Raw genomic sequence first — 19,499 nt, forward strand, 5'->3', positions numbered from 1 at the left:
GTAAGTCGTTTGTAAAAATTTATTGCTTTGTAAACACACATGTACATTGTTTTATAAAAAGATCTTTAATTACTATGATTAAGGTTGATTTTAGATAAATGTATACTTTTTAAAACTCAATTACTCGGCGACAGATTTTCGAGAGGTTTTGTATGGGATTGTGTATCTTGTATATTAGTGATCGAAGGACCAAATAGAAAAAAATATAGTAACAAGGTGTAGAATAACACTTTATGTAATTCAATTAAAAGTGAAAGCTGTTGCAACTGATATATTATATTTTGCTATGTATTCTATATAAGTAAGCTTTAGAAAGTAAATTAAGCCTTATAAGGTATATTGTTTGCATAAAAACGGTGTTGTGCGTTCATAAATCAAAGTAAGACAGTCAAAAAGTTGTTTTAAGTTTTTTGATGGCTTAAGTTATGAGTTTTGCCTAATTTGGATATATAATGATAGGCGTATAGAAAACTATAAGATGTTTATGTGAGTAATTAATGCCAGTTCATATATTCTATTATAGCCCTTTATACTTCTTTTTACCCATAATATTATTATAATATTATGATATGACCATAATATGGTCATTACAATTTTCTAGTGGATCTTTTCAATGTGTTTTTACAACAATTTGAATCAATTAACCCAATTCATTATTAAATTATAATGTACGGTTATACCGGGTAAGGAGAAAAGGTAGGTACTGCTTTTTCCGCCGCCTTTCCGGGAAATAATGCATCAAGCGCAAAAGGAAACGTACTGTATAAAGCAACGCTTATTATGTTCCCCTAAAGGGATTAAGCAACTTATAATGAGATTTAGATATAGGTAACAAGTATTTTTTATACTTTCTCGAGTACCTAAAAGTTTTTTAATATACTTTTAAATATCTTTGTTTAAAAGCACTAGCTATTTGACCGAGCTTTGCTCGGTATTCGATAAAACACGAATAAAATGACATTTTCTAAGAATGATTCCTAGCTACATCGATTTATCGCCCCCCGAACACCCCTATATACTAAATTTTATAAATATATATAAAACTCAAAGGTGACTGACTGACATGGTGATCTATCAACGCAGAGCCCAAACCACTGGACGGATCGGGCTGAAATTTGGCATGCAGGTAGATGTTATGAAGTAGGCATCCGCTAAGAAAGGTAGAAATATAAATAGAAATCAATGTACGGTAAGAAAAAAAATTGTTTACGCTTACTTACTCAGAGACATAATTTAATTGTGGTTAATTTAATGAAGAGTTTGACAGAATATAATGTATGGGGCTTATGTCAAAGTTTTGAATTACATTTCTTTTTTAGGTTTCGAAAAAATATAAGAGTTACGATTCATACTGATCATCAAAAAGTTACTTGTACAGTGTACTCGGTCTCCAGGTAGGTCTAGTTTCCTAAAATTTGCAAGTCGCAACTAATCTCAATCTCTATAATCAAGAAGTTATTCACGTACCTAGCTATTTCAAAATAAGAACGAAAATGAGTTTTTTTTTAAACTGACCAATGCCCACGGCAAATTATGTTCGGATTTAAGGCGCTCCCCCTACGGAGATGCATGCATGTACATAATTTACCGTATTTAGAGCCTTATTAAAATAAACTCATAATTTGAAAGCTACAAAGTTATAATAAAAATACAACAATAATCTTTAGCATATCAACATTCCTTTCGCCGTTATTAATTCCTATTTTTGTTTATTATACTCATGATATCAGCTTCCAAAGTAATACCAATTTATTAAAATTCAAGCATAATTTCAGCATATCCCTAGTATTTACAAATTACGTTTATTTGAAACGCACGACAGTAAATAGACAATTTCATTAACTACATATTCCCTGTTTGAATTTTTTTAGATAAATTTTGAATTATGTTAAGTAAAAAAATAGGATTTTTGTACGACCTCGGTAACTCGTCAAAATGGTCATTGTCGTTTTATCGGGGGATGGCCTTAAATTGACTATCTAGCTATTAAAAAAAAACTTCACACCTCACACCTCAATACGTCATTAGTTTGATGTGTCTCATCAGCATTAGGGCATGATATGTCTTCATTATGATGTGGTGGTGTCACGCAACCATCGTCAGTCCTCAGACCAAGATTAATGGTACTGGACATCAACAATTCATCTCAATAGAAATTAGAGTGGAAATGACAATTTGATATTGAATTTCTTCTTGGACTAAGTATGTTTTTTAACCAATTTAAAAAAACAATTATATCACATGTTACATAATATAAATTATGTCACATTTAATAATTAATACCCACGCAATAAAAAGTAAAATCACTATTCACTACGTATAATTGGTTCTATTTTGAATTTTCACATTTTTTTGGTCTCTCTTCTCTTGACTTTGACTTGAGAGAGATATTTAATGCTGTATTTAATTTGTAAGATATTTAATTTTTAATTTAGAGCCGCACAAAGAGACCTTTATTACTACTTTGTCAAAATCTTCATTAAATCAAAGTTAAGTAATTTTAAAATGTCTCTGATTGCGGCCGTTAGTGTTCACTTTAAAAGTTCTGGCATTTCGACCGGATACTTGAGCAGACGCTACTAAAACATTTTCCAGCAATCAGTATGATCATCGAGATCCTATCATTGGCAGTACTCTCGTATCGCTAAGTAAATAATGTTTTTTGTGCTTACACTTCCTATACAGTACCATTGGCAAAAACATCAAACAACAAAAAATAATTTTTATTTTAATTTTATTCTGTGATATTAAATATGTCACGTAGGCAGTTCTAAAACTCAAAAGGCTAGGTTAAAATTAGTTTTATAAAAGAGAATTATTATATTATTATGCTAATGATAATAATATCTAAACCATTATGTAGAAACGCCACTCTAATTTACATAGATAACTCCTTGTAACGTTATGCCCCAGAAAAATAGTACAAGTTATATCTCAGTGTAATAAAATTATACTTTAGTCCTAACACTAACTAGTTTCATTATATTAATATAAGCCATTTTTTTTAATTCCGTGTCTATTTAGGTGTTACTTACGTTAGGCGCTCTAATCAGTAATCTGTTTAATCCTAACCTTCTTTGGTCACATTAATACATGAAATGCTGGACTAATTTTGATGAAATTTGGCACAGATATATAGAGTAGACCACGGTGAAGAGGTATCTGGGAATTTTACTTTACGCGATCGAAGTTGCGTGGAACAATTTCCATAAACATTTTGTAAGCCTACAAGTTGGAACCGAGCAACACGTCGCAACCGCAGACGACGACGTGTCGCCGCGACACTACTTACTGGTTTCCATAGAAATACGCTTATTCATAGAAATACATAGAAATTAGAAACCAGTAGTGTCGCGACGACACGTCGTCTGCTGCAACTTCATGTAGCCGACTTCCAACTTGTACCTTTAAGCCGTAATATACGGTTATCTAAGTGGGCCACAAAAACAATATTCATAAACATCTTTGTTAACTTGTTTTGTAATTATTTTTGTATCCTTTCGGGGTCAATGACACCTCCTTTTAACGGTATAATATTAATATTTACAAGAAAATATCTAGATCAAGCAATTAACATTTTAATTTAATTTAAAAATAAATAAATGCGAGGTGTTGTGTTACCAATGTGTGACTTGTTTTAAAAGCTTTTACAATTTACATAACAGAGTCTTTGTAAAATATTATAATTATGTTTTTAACACCTGATTGTTTAGTCGGAAATCAGAATACAATACTGCGAAGTGATTGTCTATAACTCTACTCGTATTATAACATGCATAATGGAAGTCAATTATTGGCAATCATTCAATCATAGACAAATTATATGCTCCTCTACACCTAATCAATTGTATTGGTTTATAGAATATTAAAAAATTAAAAAATACACTTTTATAATTACACAATAATAATTATTATTGATAGCGATGGGAAAGGTGGACTGTATGAATGAAGATGAAAATAACTAATAAAATGGTACACAATGGAACTGGAACGACAACTGTATTCTCTTGAGTCTCGGTAAAAAGTGTAAAAAAATATAAAATGTCAATAAGCAAAAATATGACATAGAAAAGTACAGATTTCAAAATAGTAAAAAAGTATAAAACATTTATCTGTCCAACCAGTCACCAACAATTATTGTGAACAGAACGCAAATCAAAACAACAAAAAACATTTCTAAGCAGTACATATCTCATTATTACTTTTATTTTTTTTAGTTTTCACACGACCCGGCCGCTAGTTGACAATGAAAATAACGGTAGCATTGTTCACTCTAATTTATTTAACTTTTAACTTAAGGCCACCCCCCTAGCAAACGACCTTGACCATACATTTGCCGCGTCGCGTTGCCGAGATTGCGTCAAAATCCTATTTTTTTTTACTTATCTTAGTTCAAAATTGACCTAAAAAAAATTCAAACGTCCAGTATGTAGCTAATGAAATTGTCGATCTATTGGTGTGTGTTTCAAATAACCGTAATTTGTAAATACTAAGAAGAATAGATGCTTGAATTTTAATAAATTGGTTACATAACTTTGGAAGCTGATATAATCATGAGTATAAAAAACAAAAATAGGAAATTAAAAACTATGAAAGGAATATTCATATACTAAAGATTGTTGCTGTACTTTTATTATAATTTTGTAGCTTTCAAATTATGAGAGTTAATAAGGCTCTAAAACCGGTAAATTACGGCATCTTCGTAGGGGGAGCGTCTTAACTAGTATTAACTGTACATTAACTTCATACAGTTCTCACTTACATTACCGTTTCACTCTCACTTATTTGCCTAGGTTTTATTGCTGTAACGTTATTTTAAAATTAAACTGTTCTATTAACAATTAGCAAATTGTTATAGTAACGGGCAGTGACATACATTTTTTAACGAAATATTCCACGAAAGTAAACATTTCGTACAAAATATAAAATCTGTCCAAAAAGTAAATTTTTACTCGATAAGATTACATAATATTATTTATTAGTTATACTTTTGATCCTTAACTTATTACTTACAATAATTATTTTGATCTGAATGTAAATAATATATTAAAATTACAACCCTTTCCAATTTATGTACCATTGCCCATTGTTTAATTAATAATAATATTGGTCGGTCTCATTTGAATTTAGATGAAAATAATTTGGAAGCCTTAACATAAAACTCTGGCCAGGCCACAACACTGCGTTACGGCGTCGTAAAATAACATCGCACAGAAATGCGATGCGATGTCTCAACGCAAAAATTTCATCGGAAATGTCGCTGACGCATCGCAAATTTCCACGATGCGTTCTGCGACGTCGTATATTTTTACGATGCGGCGCCGCAACGCATTGTTGTGGCCTGACCCATTAGAACCTTAGAAAACCATAGCCTAAAGTTACTTCAGAAAGCAAGTTCATATGCTGAACAAAGCATTCTCCGATTTCCCTGGAATAATGCGGAAACCATCAGGTGACCTCTCCGCCCGTTGAGCGAATTACCGATTAGTGAGAGGCCATTGGCATGGTAATGTCTCCGCGGAACCGACGCGATTTGTTTTGCCGATCCTACCGTTATTTTCAAAATTATGTATATTACTAGATAAGCCCGCAACTCCGTTGTGCCAAAACTCGTTTATCGCGCGGGAACCGTACATTTTTCCGGGATGAAAAGTATCCTATGTTCTTTCCTGGGACTCAAACTTCAAAGTATCTCCATACCAAATTTCAACAAAATCGGTTCAGTGGTTTGGGTGTAAAGAGGTAACAGACAGATACTTTCACAGTAATAATATGTATGGAATCCATACTAATACATATTATAACTGTGAAAAGAAAGAAAAGAAGAAAACAAAAAAAAATCAAGCTTTTCTATCCATCCATACTATGCATGGATAGAAAATTCAAAATCTTGAAATGTTTTTGTAGATTAGGGGCTGTTTACATTGCAACGTCAGTCGTCAGTCGCCACTCGTTGCAATACGAGCCTGTTTTATCAAAATCTTCTTCTACCATATTTTTCATCCAAAGTTGGATTCATGTCTTATTCTAAAGTGTATTTAAGGTAATTAAGTATTACATATCTTCATATTATAATATTTTGCTTAGAGCATATAACAACATTTACATTCACAAAACATTATTCATAGTCTTCGTATTTATCCAAGTAATAATGTTAAGGCGCTGTGGTTGTTACAACTACGTAAAATATTATTTTTTTTTAGTAAAGGATATGTCATTATTTAAGTATAAAATAAGTACCGTTTTAAAAATGAGAAAATTTCCTATACGCAAAGGTACACAATTTGAAAAATTCTGCTCGATAGAAAAAAATCTCAAAGATGACTCTTATAACGCTGTTTTTCATAATTAAATCGTCTTATGGCTAAATTACACACTTTCTAGAAAAAACAAAAAATCTATATGTATTCTATATCTATATTCTATATCCTACTAATATTATAAAGCCGAAAGTATGTGAGTTTGTGAGTTTGTGAGTTTGTGAGTGTGTGAGTTTGTGAGTTTGTATGTTTGTTGAAGAAGTCTTCACGCTTGAACGGCTGAACCGATTTCGACAAAATTTTACAAGGAGGTAGCTGACATCCTGGATTAACACATAGACTACATTCTTAACCGACTTCCGGAACGGAGGAGGTGTTATGTTCATTTTTTAAATTGATTAATAGGTTTTCGCCCTGTCTCTTGCTTGGGGGGGCTGCGCCCCCCCCCCCCCCCCTCCTGGAACTGTTGCTTTTAACGAAATGATATCGCGTCGTTGGTGCTGAGTTTTAATTATCCTCTTTAGAAACAGACCAAGTAATTAATTATAAAAGTGAATTTATTTTAACCTGAACTAAACATACGGATTTCGATTTTTTTTTATTGGATCAGCAGTTAATGAGATTAGCGCGTTTAAACAAACAAACTCTTCAGCTTTATAATATAAGTATAGATGTGCCGCCCGTTCGTCCCGTCCTCCGTCTCACAGTCCTTTACACTGCGAAATGTTGGAAATCGTTTCACAGACAGGGAAGTTAATCATAAATTATAAAAAAATCACATCGGAACATAAAATGTATATTTTTATCTCCTTCGTTTGGAAGTCGGTTAAAAACAATAGCATATGACAGGATAATCAACTTCCATCTCTCAGTCATCAAAAATTTATGTTTCTGAATTTCGATGATCAAACTTAATTCATTTTGTCTCTAATTTCCAATAACTATTTACCTATTAAAATACAATTTTGTTTACCTAATAAATCGCGGGTAACACCGCGGGGCACAGCTAGTACATATATAAAACTCAAAGGTGACTGACTGATTGACATAGTGATCTATCAACGCACAGCCCAAACCACTGGACGGATCGGGCTGAAATTTGGCATGCAGGTAGATGTTATGACGTAGGCATCCGCTAAGAAAAGATTTTGATAAATTCCAACCCCAAGGGGTTCAAATAGGGGATGAAAGTTGGTATATAATAATTCCTCTTAACGCGAGCGAAGCTGCGGGCAAAAGCTCGTGTAGTATATGTGTCGTAACCTAACGTAAACGATTTGATATATTTGATTTGTGTAATACTAAAAACAAATGGTTTTTTCTCCTATTTCCTATTTTCAAGGCACGCGGCGAGCGCGTAACAGCCACTGTACAAGGCACGCGCTGATATGAATGTTATTTTAATGTCCTTAACGTCGATATTCGTACTAAAAACTATTCTAAAACCTTCGGAAAAGTTTGTAAAGCAGCTAAGGCTCTATATATAAAAAATAAAATTAAAAATGCTAAATATAAAATTAAAACTACATGGAAGGTTATATCTGATGAGACTGGAAACGTCACCTGTCGTGACACAGATTTTGAACTATATTTTGATAGTAAAAAGATTTCTAATAATCTAGAAGTTGCGACGGTCTTTGAAAAATTCTTTGCTGACATTCCGGTCTCAACTACCAAAAATCTAAATTCCTCACCTGCAGCTGCTGAAAAGCTACTCCGAGACAATGTAAAGGAATGTGATGTCAATTTTAAGTTTAGGGAAATTAACCCCAGAGACATTGTTGATACATTTAAATTGCTGAATGTTAATAATACTACTGATCTTTGGGGAATGTCTACAAAAATTATTAAATCTGTAATTGACATCATAGCTCCTCATCTTGCAATGATTTTCAATGACTGCATAAAGAGTGGTGTTTTTCCTGACTTAATAAAGCACAGTAAGATTGTACCATTATTTAAAGCGGGAATTAAATCTGACCCAACAAATTATAGGCCTATATCGATTTTACCAACTCTTAGTAAAATTTTTGAAAAAATAATTTTAAAACAATTATTGGTACATTTTAATTCAAACAATTTATTACATGACAATCAATACGGATTTACTAAGGGTCGATCCACAACGGATGCCGGTATAGGTATTCTTTGTAGTATATTTCAAGCTTGAGAGGAGTCGCAGGACGCTCTAGGTGTCTTTTGCGACCTCTCCAAAGCCTTCGATTGTGTGGATCATGCTACATTGATCAGGAAATTGCGCCACTATGGCATAAAGGACTTAGCTCTTAGCCTCTTGACTTCTTACCTTATAAACAGGACTCAAAGGGTTGAAGTAAACGGTAACAGGTCCAATGGAACCAAAATAGAATTAGGTGTCCCACAGGGATGTTTATTTTAGGCCCATTTCTTTTTCTCGTCTATATAAATGACTTACCTTACCTTGTTAAGGAAAATGATAATGAGATAGTACTTTTTGCTGATGACACTTCACTTATTTTTAAAGTGAAGCGACAACAGTCAAATTACGACGAGGTAAACAGTGCTCTCTCAAAAATAGTACATTGGTTTAATGCTAATAACTTACTTTTAAATTACAGTAAAACTAAATGTGTAAAGTTCACTTTGCCCAATGTTAGGCAAGTCCAAACCAATGTACTATTGAATGATGAGAAGATGAATTTGGTAGACACCACTGTATTCTTAGGTATAACACTTGATAGTAAATTACAGTGGGGTCCTCATATTGTTAATCTTGCAGGTAGGCTCAGTTCTGCGGCATATGCAGTTAGAAAAATCAGAGAAATTTCTGATGAAGACACGGCACGATTAGTATATTTTAGTTATTTTCATAGTAGAATGGCATATGGATTCCTTTTATGGGGAAACGCTGCCGACATTAATACAATATTTGTGCTGCCATACGCTCTATTTATAAAATGTCTTCTTTTGAATCTCTGAGAGATAAATTTAAAGAAATTTGTATTCTAACTGTTGCTTCTCAATACATTTTGGATAATATATGTTAGAAAAAATATAAGTAAATTTAAAGCTAAAAGTGACATTCATTGTAGGAACACCAGAAATAAGCACAAGCTGGATTTGCCGATGATCAGACTTAGTAAGTTAGTAAATCATTTAAAGGTCAATGTATACGCCTGTACAATAAAATCCCAGAAAACGTTCAAAATTTTTCGATTAATAAATTTAAAAAAGTAGTCAAAGAACGTTTGTGTGCCAAAGCCTATTACAAGGTCAATGATTTCATAAACGATGGCACATCTTGGGAGTAGGATGGCTCCTTGCAAGGCTACTTCTACATTATTATATTATGACTTACAATTATGTATGGATATTGACATTGTATAATTTTAAGTTAGAATTGTAAATTTTATTTTAAAAAAGAATAATTTTTTTCTCACTTTTTTGGTAAAAAGTGGGACCCCGTGCGAGTTTCTTACGCCGGTTCTTCTCGCCGGGATAGTTCCCGAACCGGTAGTAGGCACCATTAGCATCAACGTTCTGAAAGTATTTGTTACAAATCTATTCGGAAATAAAACAATTTTTATTTATTTATTTATTTACTGACAGACATCGACCTGCTAATTTTAGGGACTACTGGGCCTTAATAATAATTTGCGAGTTTCTACAAAATGTAGAGCTTACAACCTCTTACGCTATTAACTGTTAACCCAGTTAAGTTCTGTTAGTTATTCAATATTGGTATATCGTATTTCCCAATTTCGAAAGGGAATATTTGCCTATCGAAGACCCTTCTCTATGATATTAGGCGTGTACATGTAGAGTCAGTGATTTTCGGAAAGGCTTTGTTTATTAGAAACGAGACGGAATAAAGGACTAATTTGCGATACATAGAATTATTAATATTCAATTATATATATTAAATTAAAATTTAATTTAATGTCAGTATAGTTTTTTGTAAGGGACAGTTCACAACTAAACGAGACGAAACGAGAGGCTACTTTGCGATGAGATACCAAATTGAAATGTCAAAAAGCGCGAGCTTTTTCGACACTTCCATCTTGTATCGTGGTGGCGTCGTTTCAATGCCAAGAACATTTTTGTACTTTTTATGAAGTCCGCGTTTGACGGCAGTTCAATATTTTATGCGAATATACCATTCTTATAAAATATTCCGCCGTTTTGCTCTGAGACTAACTATAGGACAAAACTGCCGACAAAATGGTACATAAATTCTTAAAAATATTACCTCCCCTACACTGCCTACACATCAATGCGGGGATGATTTTTTTTCGCGCCCACCCTATGGTATGGTGTCATGGAATAGGTTTTTTAAAAATATTACGAGTATTCAAAGATCATTTTCCGATTTAGGGATTCATTTGTGGAATATAAAGTTTTAATGTGGAAAAAATTATGGAAAAAGTTAGTGCCCTCCCTTCTACCATCTAAACGATTGCTTCTGGAAATGTGAAAACATTCACGGGAGTAAGAAATATGCCGAATTTAAAAGGAAAACTATCACGGCTAATAAGACTTCATAAGTTATTGAATAAAAGTCGATCAACTAAAAAAAATGTTTTCGGAGAAGTATAAAAAGGAACTTTTCATTCAAATTCCTTTGAACATAACTGAGATGATGTCGTTACTTGTTAGTAGTGTAAAACACTTTATAAATGTATATATTCTTTGACTATACAAAAATTATCGAAAACTAGCGGTACTACGGAACCCTATATCGTGGCCCGACACGCACTAGGCCAGTATTAAGTTTTGAATTGAAAGCGTCGAAACCAAATCTAATTAAATGTCACATTAAATAGTCAGAGCCAATGTACCTACAAAGTAAAAGTTCGTTATAGAATACAGTAGCTGGTCGACATAATATCTTTACAACCGATCTGTTCTGAATGTGTTCCTGTTAATAAATAAACGTTACTTTATTGCTCTGTAACGGGCGCGCGAATCTGCCGCAGACCGCAGTACCGTTTGACAAAAGTCGCAAATTCGTATTATATGGAAAATTAATTATGGTAATTATAGTTTTTATTATTCGTAGGGTAATTATTAATTAACAGATGTTTACAGAAACTTTGTTTCGCCGAAATTGTACTAATTATAATATATTATAATGTGCGATTCCTCCTTTGATATAAGTCAAGCAGGATTCGTACATTTTTCCGTAAAATTAACAATAATCATTTAGGTACAATTAAAAGTCCTGTATTATATTATTATGCCGAAACTCAAACCATGTCCTAACAATTTGGTATGTTTATGCGTGTAATCATAATTTTAGTATAGATGGAAGTATGATTATTATGATTATTTTTCCGACCCAAATATCGACCAATAGAATTGCACCATTCGACGCCACGTGGTACAACCTACATGGTATTATACTGATAATTTTTTGAAAATTTTCTCTGGTAGTTGCTATATATAAAAAACAAATTCTAATTCTATTAACCGACATTTTGGGACGGAAAAATAATCCCCCGAATACCACACGAGCTTCAAAATTATCTGGCATTTCCCTCAAGGTTCCCTGCAAACAAATAAAGTCGTCAAGTTTTTCAGGTTAAAAAATCACGAGCGCGAAGCCGATACTTTTGAAGCTCTTGTGGTATTATTATAAGTGAAAATTTGAGTAAAACGATGTACGTGTATAGACCTAGGTGCATAGCGATGCTGGCATCGCTATGGGTTATAGATTTTTACATTTTCGCGCTTACTACATTTCGACATAAACCATGAATAATTTAGTTTCACCTTTGTTTTGCTCTATAACGTATTGTGAGCCGGACTCATGTCTAACCGATTTGTTATAGAGTCACTAACCGGCAACCGCAGCCTGCGTGTTCGTCATGATCAGCGCTGCATCATGAGGAACACGCAGCAAATCAGCAAATGTCAATTACAATTTAATATAATTATATTATACTTAATTTATACTTTAAGGGCCTGTATCACCACTTCCTAATAAATGCCGGAACTTATCTGACAAATTCTCTATATTCTATATTCTGTCAAGTTAAGTTGTGTATAGTATAATAAGTGGTGAAACAGGCTCTAATAATACTAAGTAATATTATTAGGGCGAAAGTCCGTTTCAAATTTTGCTGGGTATGGCGATATTTTGGACTCCCAGGGAAGGACATAAAAATAGTTCTCTATATTCTAGGCTTTTTTTATGGTACTTAAAGTTTATGTTCCTAATGCACTACATTGTACCTTCAAATTAGGCTCGTGTTCTAGTGTTTAGACTAGATTATTTGTTCACGACACTAAGGCACGATTGATTCCCTTACTCACGACGCCCCGATCTAGGATGTCCCTGAAATAAGGATCTTATGTAATCTACAATATATACTAAAGATTCTAGAGTCTATACTGCACTCGGCGAAACATGGCGGTAGCGCTCATTGACTCCCTGTCGAAAACTTGTCATTTTTTATATAAACCGCGATTGAAAATGAAGTGTCAGATGTTCCTAGTCCATTGTAAATCGCGTTTTATATAGAAAATGACAAGTTTTTTGACAGGGAGTCAATGACCACTACCGCCATGTTTGGCCGAGTTCAGTATAGATTGATCTATTTGCATTGGAGAAGACTCAAAAATTGTTGGTGCAATTCAAATTGATCGGTATAGTAATAGAAAAATACGTGTGGCACTCTGGAACTTCAGCAAAATGCAGTTCAAGTATATAGGTAGCGTTACTACCAAAACATTAAATTAAATGCATCCTCGTTTCTCGTTCGGGAACAAAGCCGCATTAATGTTGCAACAAACTAGTGGAATTGAGTTACTGACTAAAAGTTTTTTACATTTCAGCGCACAGCGCACTGCAAAAACCTATTATCGAGTTAAAACTGTCACTTTATTTCATGCATAAGCTGCAAAAATAACTGTAAACGGGATAAAAACGAGTGTAAGGTGAAATAATTGAATTACCTGTTGCGAATTTCATTCGCTGCGGCACTGAATTACTACTAAGCAATAGGGCTGCTCCGTTCTAGTTTTTTGATAGCTATAAAGGCCTTTTTGAGACGGTAACAGCTATTAAACTTGTAGACGGTAAGAACTATTAATTCATTAAACTTGCGACACTTATACATATATAACAATAGATATAGATCACAACTAACATTGAATTGTCATATTCCCACTAAATGCAGGTCTGGCATCTTCCTAAGTAAATACGTAAAAAGATGGCAGTACCTCTATATCTAGTAAGGTCCTTTGATTGAGTGAGCAAGTCTTAATATGCTTGCTTGTTCTCTATCTTACTTCTAACACCATCCCCAACTTCTTATTAACTTACATGCCGTTGTATATGGAAAATTGTTCTGTTGACAACCCTAGCACCCTCTTGATTTTCAATTTGTATTCGATGGGCACTTATAGGAATCGATTTTAATATTATTGTATAACTGTTACTCGAATGCAGCAAACACCAGTAGCCAGTAATCCAATTACTATATTTTACATTTCATTCGTGCTAATAACATTATAAATTATTCGTAATGGTGTCTATTACCAAGTACCTAGTGCTATGATAAACCAATTTTAGTAAAAGTTTAGTTATCTATATATATAAAACTCAAAGGTGACTGACTGATTGAAATAAAAAATAAAATAGCTCCCACACCGGTTTCGGTGACGGTGGCCGGTTTCATTGAAACCAGGCCAGCTACGCAGGAGAAATTTTATAGTGCCCAAGTGTGTGCGCAGTACACAAGAGCACTCTCTATTCCTTTACTCTCATAACCCAGTGGGACGGCAGACTGACACGACCGGCGAGAGATCAGTCGCAGGACCGACTTTTTACATGCCCATCCGACGTATGGATCATCTTACTTGTCAGACAATCAGGTGATCAGCCTGCATTGTCCTAACCAAACTTGGAAATAACATGCTTCCAACGCGGGAATCGAACCCACGACCTCCGAGTCAAGAGCCGCGCTCTGTACCACTAGACCACGGAGGCGTTCAATTGAAATAGTGATCTATCAACGCACAGCCCAAACCACTGGACGGATCGGGCTGAAATTTGGCATGCAGGTAGATGTTATAACGTAGGCATCCGCTAAGAAAGGATTTTGATAAATTCCAACCCCAAGGGGTTCAAATAGGGGACGAAAGTTTGTACATAATAAAACTTCTTAACGCGAGCGAAGCCGCGGGCAAAAGCTCGTTTTGTAATAAAACTTAACAATAAAACTAAATATCCCTGTACGCTGTAAATAAATTTCTTTGATAACCATGTTATAAGAAACATTGAGAGCGGTTGAACACAAATATTATGTAAAAACTATAAAGACGATTTTTTAAATGTTTTATTTTTGTATGATAAAATAGAAGCATAAACAATAAAATTGTAAAGTTCTAAGTTATTATCAGAGATCATCCAAATTGTGTTAATACACAATTGTATATTATTGTGTGGAACACCTGAACATGTACAGCATATATTATATTGATAGAATGTGGTCGGGGCGAAACCCGACGTAGTAGCCCATGATCTTTTAGGAAACATAGGAGTCTGTAATAGTTTTCTATCCTCATTCCTCACCTAATTTAAGAGAGGCCCGAATTCTACTAGACATAATATATTTTAAATTTTATTGTACTTGTAGTATTTAATTATCTTATGTTTTATATTTTGTTTCATAGGGGTGGCATAGTCGGTCACCGACAGAACTCTTTTAATAAATAGATAAAAAAAAGAAAGATCATCATTATTTCGAACAACAAAAAGTTATTGAAACGGTAAATTAGGAAAATTAGCGACGGCCGACGCATTACAAAAAATAAATATTGGATTTATTGAAATTATAATGAGATGATACGGTCAATGACCTAATCTAATGTGTACTTTACATTGCTAATGCCCATGCAAATTATTGGCTTTCGATCGTCAAATTAGATGTAATTTTTCCATTTTGATCATTGCTTAGTTACTTTGCACTTTGGTTGGGTAGCGCAGACGAGCGACGTGCGATCTGCATTTCCATCGGAGTAGAGCTCAGCAGCGTCGCGTCGTGAATCGTGGTGAATGTATCTTTACGATTTACTAGAATAGCTGGAAACACATCAGGAGCTATAGGACGTTTCCGGGTAAATGTAATGTGATTTGACCACACACGCGGCATTCCTTAATTTCGATCATATTATCGTTTTTACAAGGTACCATTTTTCGGTCCTAGCTGCAATGTAATAATAAAAATTAATGCCAATTAACCCAAAGTACAATGAACAATTACCCAAAAGACAAAATAGCTCTTGATACTTGATGTAGTCCATGTCATTAACTATGCCTAACTGCCGTACGCAGAGGCGAATATTAAATACTTAACTGTAATTAACATATCAAGCCCCAAGTGGCAGCCAGCTGCCAGCATAACAATTGAAAATCTTCAATGTCTGCGATACCCACGATGGATGGGTTAAATGAAAATTTTAACATAAGCCCCATACATTATCTGTCAAACTCTTCATTAAATTGAAGTCTCATAATCATTAAATGTCTCTGAGTGCGGCAGACGGCAGCAACAAAAGTACGCACAGAGTATAAAATCCGTGCGCACAATTTTGCTCCCGGTCGCTCGTTTACACCGACCCCAAGTCTTGATCTATCATGACGCGTCATTATGGAAGTCGCGGAAATATCTACAAGCGCAGCGAAACTATCAAGTAATTCTATATAATTATTTAATGCCTTTGAGTAAAACCTAACGTTAGTATAAAAGAGTTCAACGCTTCTACTCCGCTTTTTGTTTTAATCTCAAAAAGTATGTTGAAACCTGGAAAGCTTTTCGGTATATTCTATACAGATATTATTAAAAACAGCAGTGGATACTATGTTAAAAGAGAGGGTATAGACAAAGATTAATTCAAGGAAAAATAACCATTTAAACCACCAAAAACATACAGACAGTAGAACATTTTATTTAAATAAATTATACTCCTGTTTCTCACGTCTTATATCGCCATTTAGATATAAGATGTATCAATACAACATATTTTGTGATTAATTAAAATGTTATTTATACTAGCGCTGTCGTTAGATGTTAGTGTGGGAGGCTCCCATCCTACGCTGACGGCCACACTACTGGTTATCACGGAACCCTATAATTGATGAGATAGCAACACTGTCAATAGAACTCTAATTATTATTATAGAATTAAAAGTATTTGTAAATATTATTTATATTACCTTAATATTCAACTAATCATATTGTGTCTACAGAGCAGAAGTTATAACGTAACTCTACATATCTGAATGTACGGCCATGTACGGCTCTAAAGCCGTATCCCATATAGACGCTATTAAGCATTCGTGTACTAACCCACAAAAATTACGTAAGTATTAAGTTATGAATGCAGTTATGTTCTGTAGATCATTATAAACAAGCCTGCATTCAAAATGCAACAAAAAAAATGTTGTGGGTTAGTACACAAATGCTTAACAGTGACATTATCATATTCTACTGGATAAAGCTAAAGTGATCCTACTTTTGTTCCAGGAGTGGCGACGGACCGCACGGAGCACGCGTACGCGTCGGCGCAGGAGTACAAGGAGGCGCTGGAGGCCATCAGGAGACTCTCAGGAGCTGTGAGTACATATTATATATTATAGTGCACTAGGTAATAGGTATATTACATAATGAAGTAAAGGCCGGCAACGCACCTGCAGCTCTTCTAATGTTGCGAGTGTCCATGGGTGACGCTAGTTGCTAGATGACCCGTTTACTCGTTTGCCCCTTACTTTACTTTAAAAATTTACTAGAGCTATATGTATACAGAACCCTTTGCCCAATAAGTGGAGGCACAGCCCGTGGTAGCGCGTCAAGCCTTTTTTTTTAGTCATGAAACTTGACGTGACTCTACATAGTAACAAGTTTATTTAATATTTAATAAATAATAATATTATGATGGGCCAATTGGTCCATAAAGAATCCATCATCACCTGGACAAAATTAAGAATTTCAAAATTTAATTTTCTTGAAATTCCTCCTAAAAATCCTTGTAATATTTACTTTGATTCAGGTATATATTTTTTTCTTTGTGGCTGAATAAAAACTTAGGATAGGAACACCAGTGTACACTCATATGACCATACAAATTAAAAACTTAGTAATTTCAAGTATAATCAACTCAGTTGGAGTCATTGATGTTGGAGTCAATGAAATCGCCAACCGTAACAGAACTCGCGATGAAAGACCGTTTTTGTATGGAGTCCATAAAAAGATTTTTCTCACGTTTTCAATGGAGTTTTTTTGGTCGTATTTTCAGACGTCTTACGTAATTTTTAATATAGCACTCAAAAATATAAATTCATCATTACTCTACATTTTTTCACTTAAAATAAGTCAAACTTATGCTTAGGTTCTATTACCTGCCTATCCTAAAACATGTGAACGGCGGAACAAACATTAATAAAACTTCAAATATATACATGAAACTAAAGGATATCTAAAACTACACTTATCTACCCTAATATTATGCTAAAGCCTGTCTGTCCGTCTGTGAGTTTCATACAGACAGACAGCAATACCTTAGTAATAGGGTCACATTTTTTCTGTAACCCTAAAAATGATCAACTAAATAAGACCTAAACTACAATATCGAATATCAAATTGCGAATCTTACTCAATTCTCCAGGAGCTGAACAAACCCCGTCGCACACTAGAGGCGAGGCTGAGCCAGTCCCAGGAGGTAGACCAGGTGGAGGAGTACCTTCCTGAGCCCTGGGAGTTGAACAACACCGCCAAAGCTGATGTGGAGCTGCTCTTCTTCAACCGAGTCCCAAAGGTCGGCAGCCAGACCTTCATGGAGCTGCTGAGAAGGCTGGCGATTAAAAATCAGTTTGGTGAGTATGGCCGTACGCTTGTATTGGCAAAATAGTTAAAATAGCTTACCACTGCGATTAAGGCTTAAAACTGATAACTCAGTGCGAACGTATTAATAAACGAAACTCGCCACTCTACTATGCTGTCAAACTGTTATAGATGTGGTCAAACCTTGGTCCAAGTGCTGTTAAAGTTGATATCAAACTAATAATCAAAGACTATCTTAAGACTGCGATCTCTGCAGTCTTAAGATAGTCTTAGATTATTCGTTTAATATTAATTTAATATAACAATCTTCGCTGATATGTATAATATGTATAGACTGCGTCATTAATATGAACATTACTATAGTTCACTTAAATTACAGTTGGTAATTTAACACCAGTTTAGTCGTGCACATCTTTACCTAGATCTAAAAGAAGGGAACTTCACATGACATGCAACAGTGTTATCAGCTCTTATCAGTGATTTATTTATCGCGCAAATACATCTAGCGAAGTATCTCGCTATTGTAGCTATTGTAGCTGTTTTAGCCGCACGTAGGAAGATTTATTAACTTTCACCGCGTTTCCGTTACTTATAAAGGTCTTAATAAATTCTTCATAGAGCTATAGGCTATTTCTGATAGGAATAGCACTCGGGCCCTTAGCAAATATGCTTTGTTAATTATATGATTATTTCACTGTTGAAATTTAATGAAAACGATAAGGCTTTGATAGGTTTCATAATAAAAAGAAGGAGAGGAAAGATTTAAAAATGCCGAATATCAATTTTGAACTCCCACAGAGAAATTCACTAAAGAATCTTGGCAAAGTGGCCAAAAAATAGCCGAAAGGGTTAATTGCAATGAATTACTGCTTGGACTCTCGCATTTGCATTTGGTATTGCCCGATCGCGTTCTGCACAGTTCCCAAAATCCGTGTAGGTTTCCAGTCACCTGCGAGGTTGATAATGCATTGGGGCGAACTCATTCGTACGGTTCGTGCCAATGTATGGCTGTATAAGTTTTTATTATAACAAATAACAATACGATACACCAAACAAGGTGGGAACATTCATTGAATCGAGTTCAACAAAATAAAACAAAGCAAAACTCTTGCTTTCTTAGAATAAAACGTTGTAAATGGTGATTTAACTTTCTTAGCAATTTCAGTTAATTCTTTCTACGTAAATGGGCAGGCCTTTCTCTCGGCCGTTTTAAAAGACCATTAACACCTTACCGCGGTAATATGCCAAAGTCGTGTTGCTACCGTACAAGAGAGTAATGACCAGATGCAGGAAAAACAATGTTTTTTGAAGTTTTGGTTGGTTGAAAAGTTTGAAACATTTTTCCATTGTTTCTATGTCCAGTGGAAAATATTCGTTCAGCTACATAGCCATAGATTAAGTAATAGTTGCTGGTT

General features: G+C 34.4%; 1 protein-coding gene across 1 annotated transcript in view; it reads left to right on the forward strand.

Annotated features, from left to right (window-relative positions):
- Nucleotides 1-19,499, forward strand: part of LOC121739208 (heparan sulfate 2-O-sulfotransferase pipe) — a 130,287-nt gene that overhangs the window by 96,620 nt on the left and 14,168 nt on the right. The window contains exons 4-5 of the mRNA XM_042131562.1: nt 16,771-16,859; nt 17,909-18,116. Of these exons, the coding sequence (XP_041987496.1) occupies nt 16,771-16,859; nt 17,909-18,116 (297 nt within the window). The remainder of the gene's footprint in view (nt 1-16,770; nt 16,860-17,908; nt 18,117-19,499) is intronic.

The sequence above is a fragment of the Aricia agestis genome, chromosome Z (assembly GCF_905147365.1).
Source record: "Aricia agestis chromosome Z, ilAriAges1.1, whole genome shotgun sequence".
Taxonomy (NCBI): domain Eukaryota; kingdom Metazoa; phylum Arthropoda; class Insecta; order Lepidoptera; family Lycaenidae; genus Aricia; species Aricia agestis.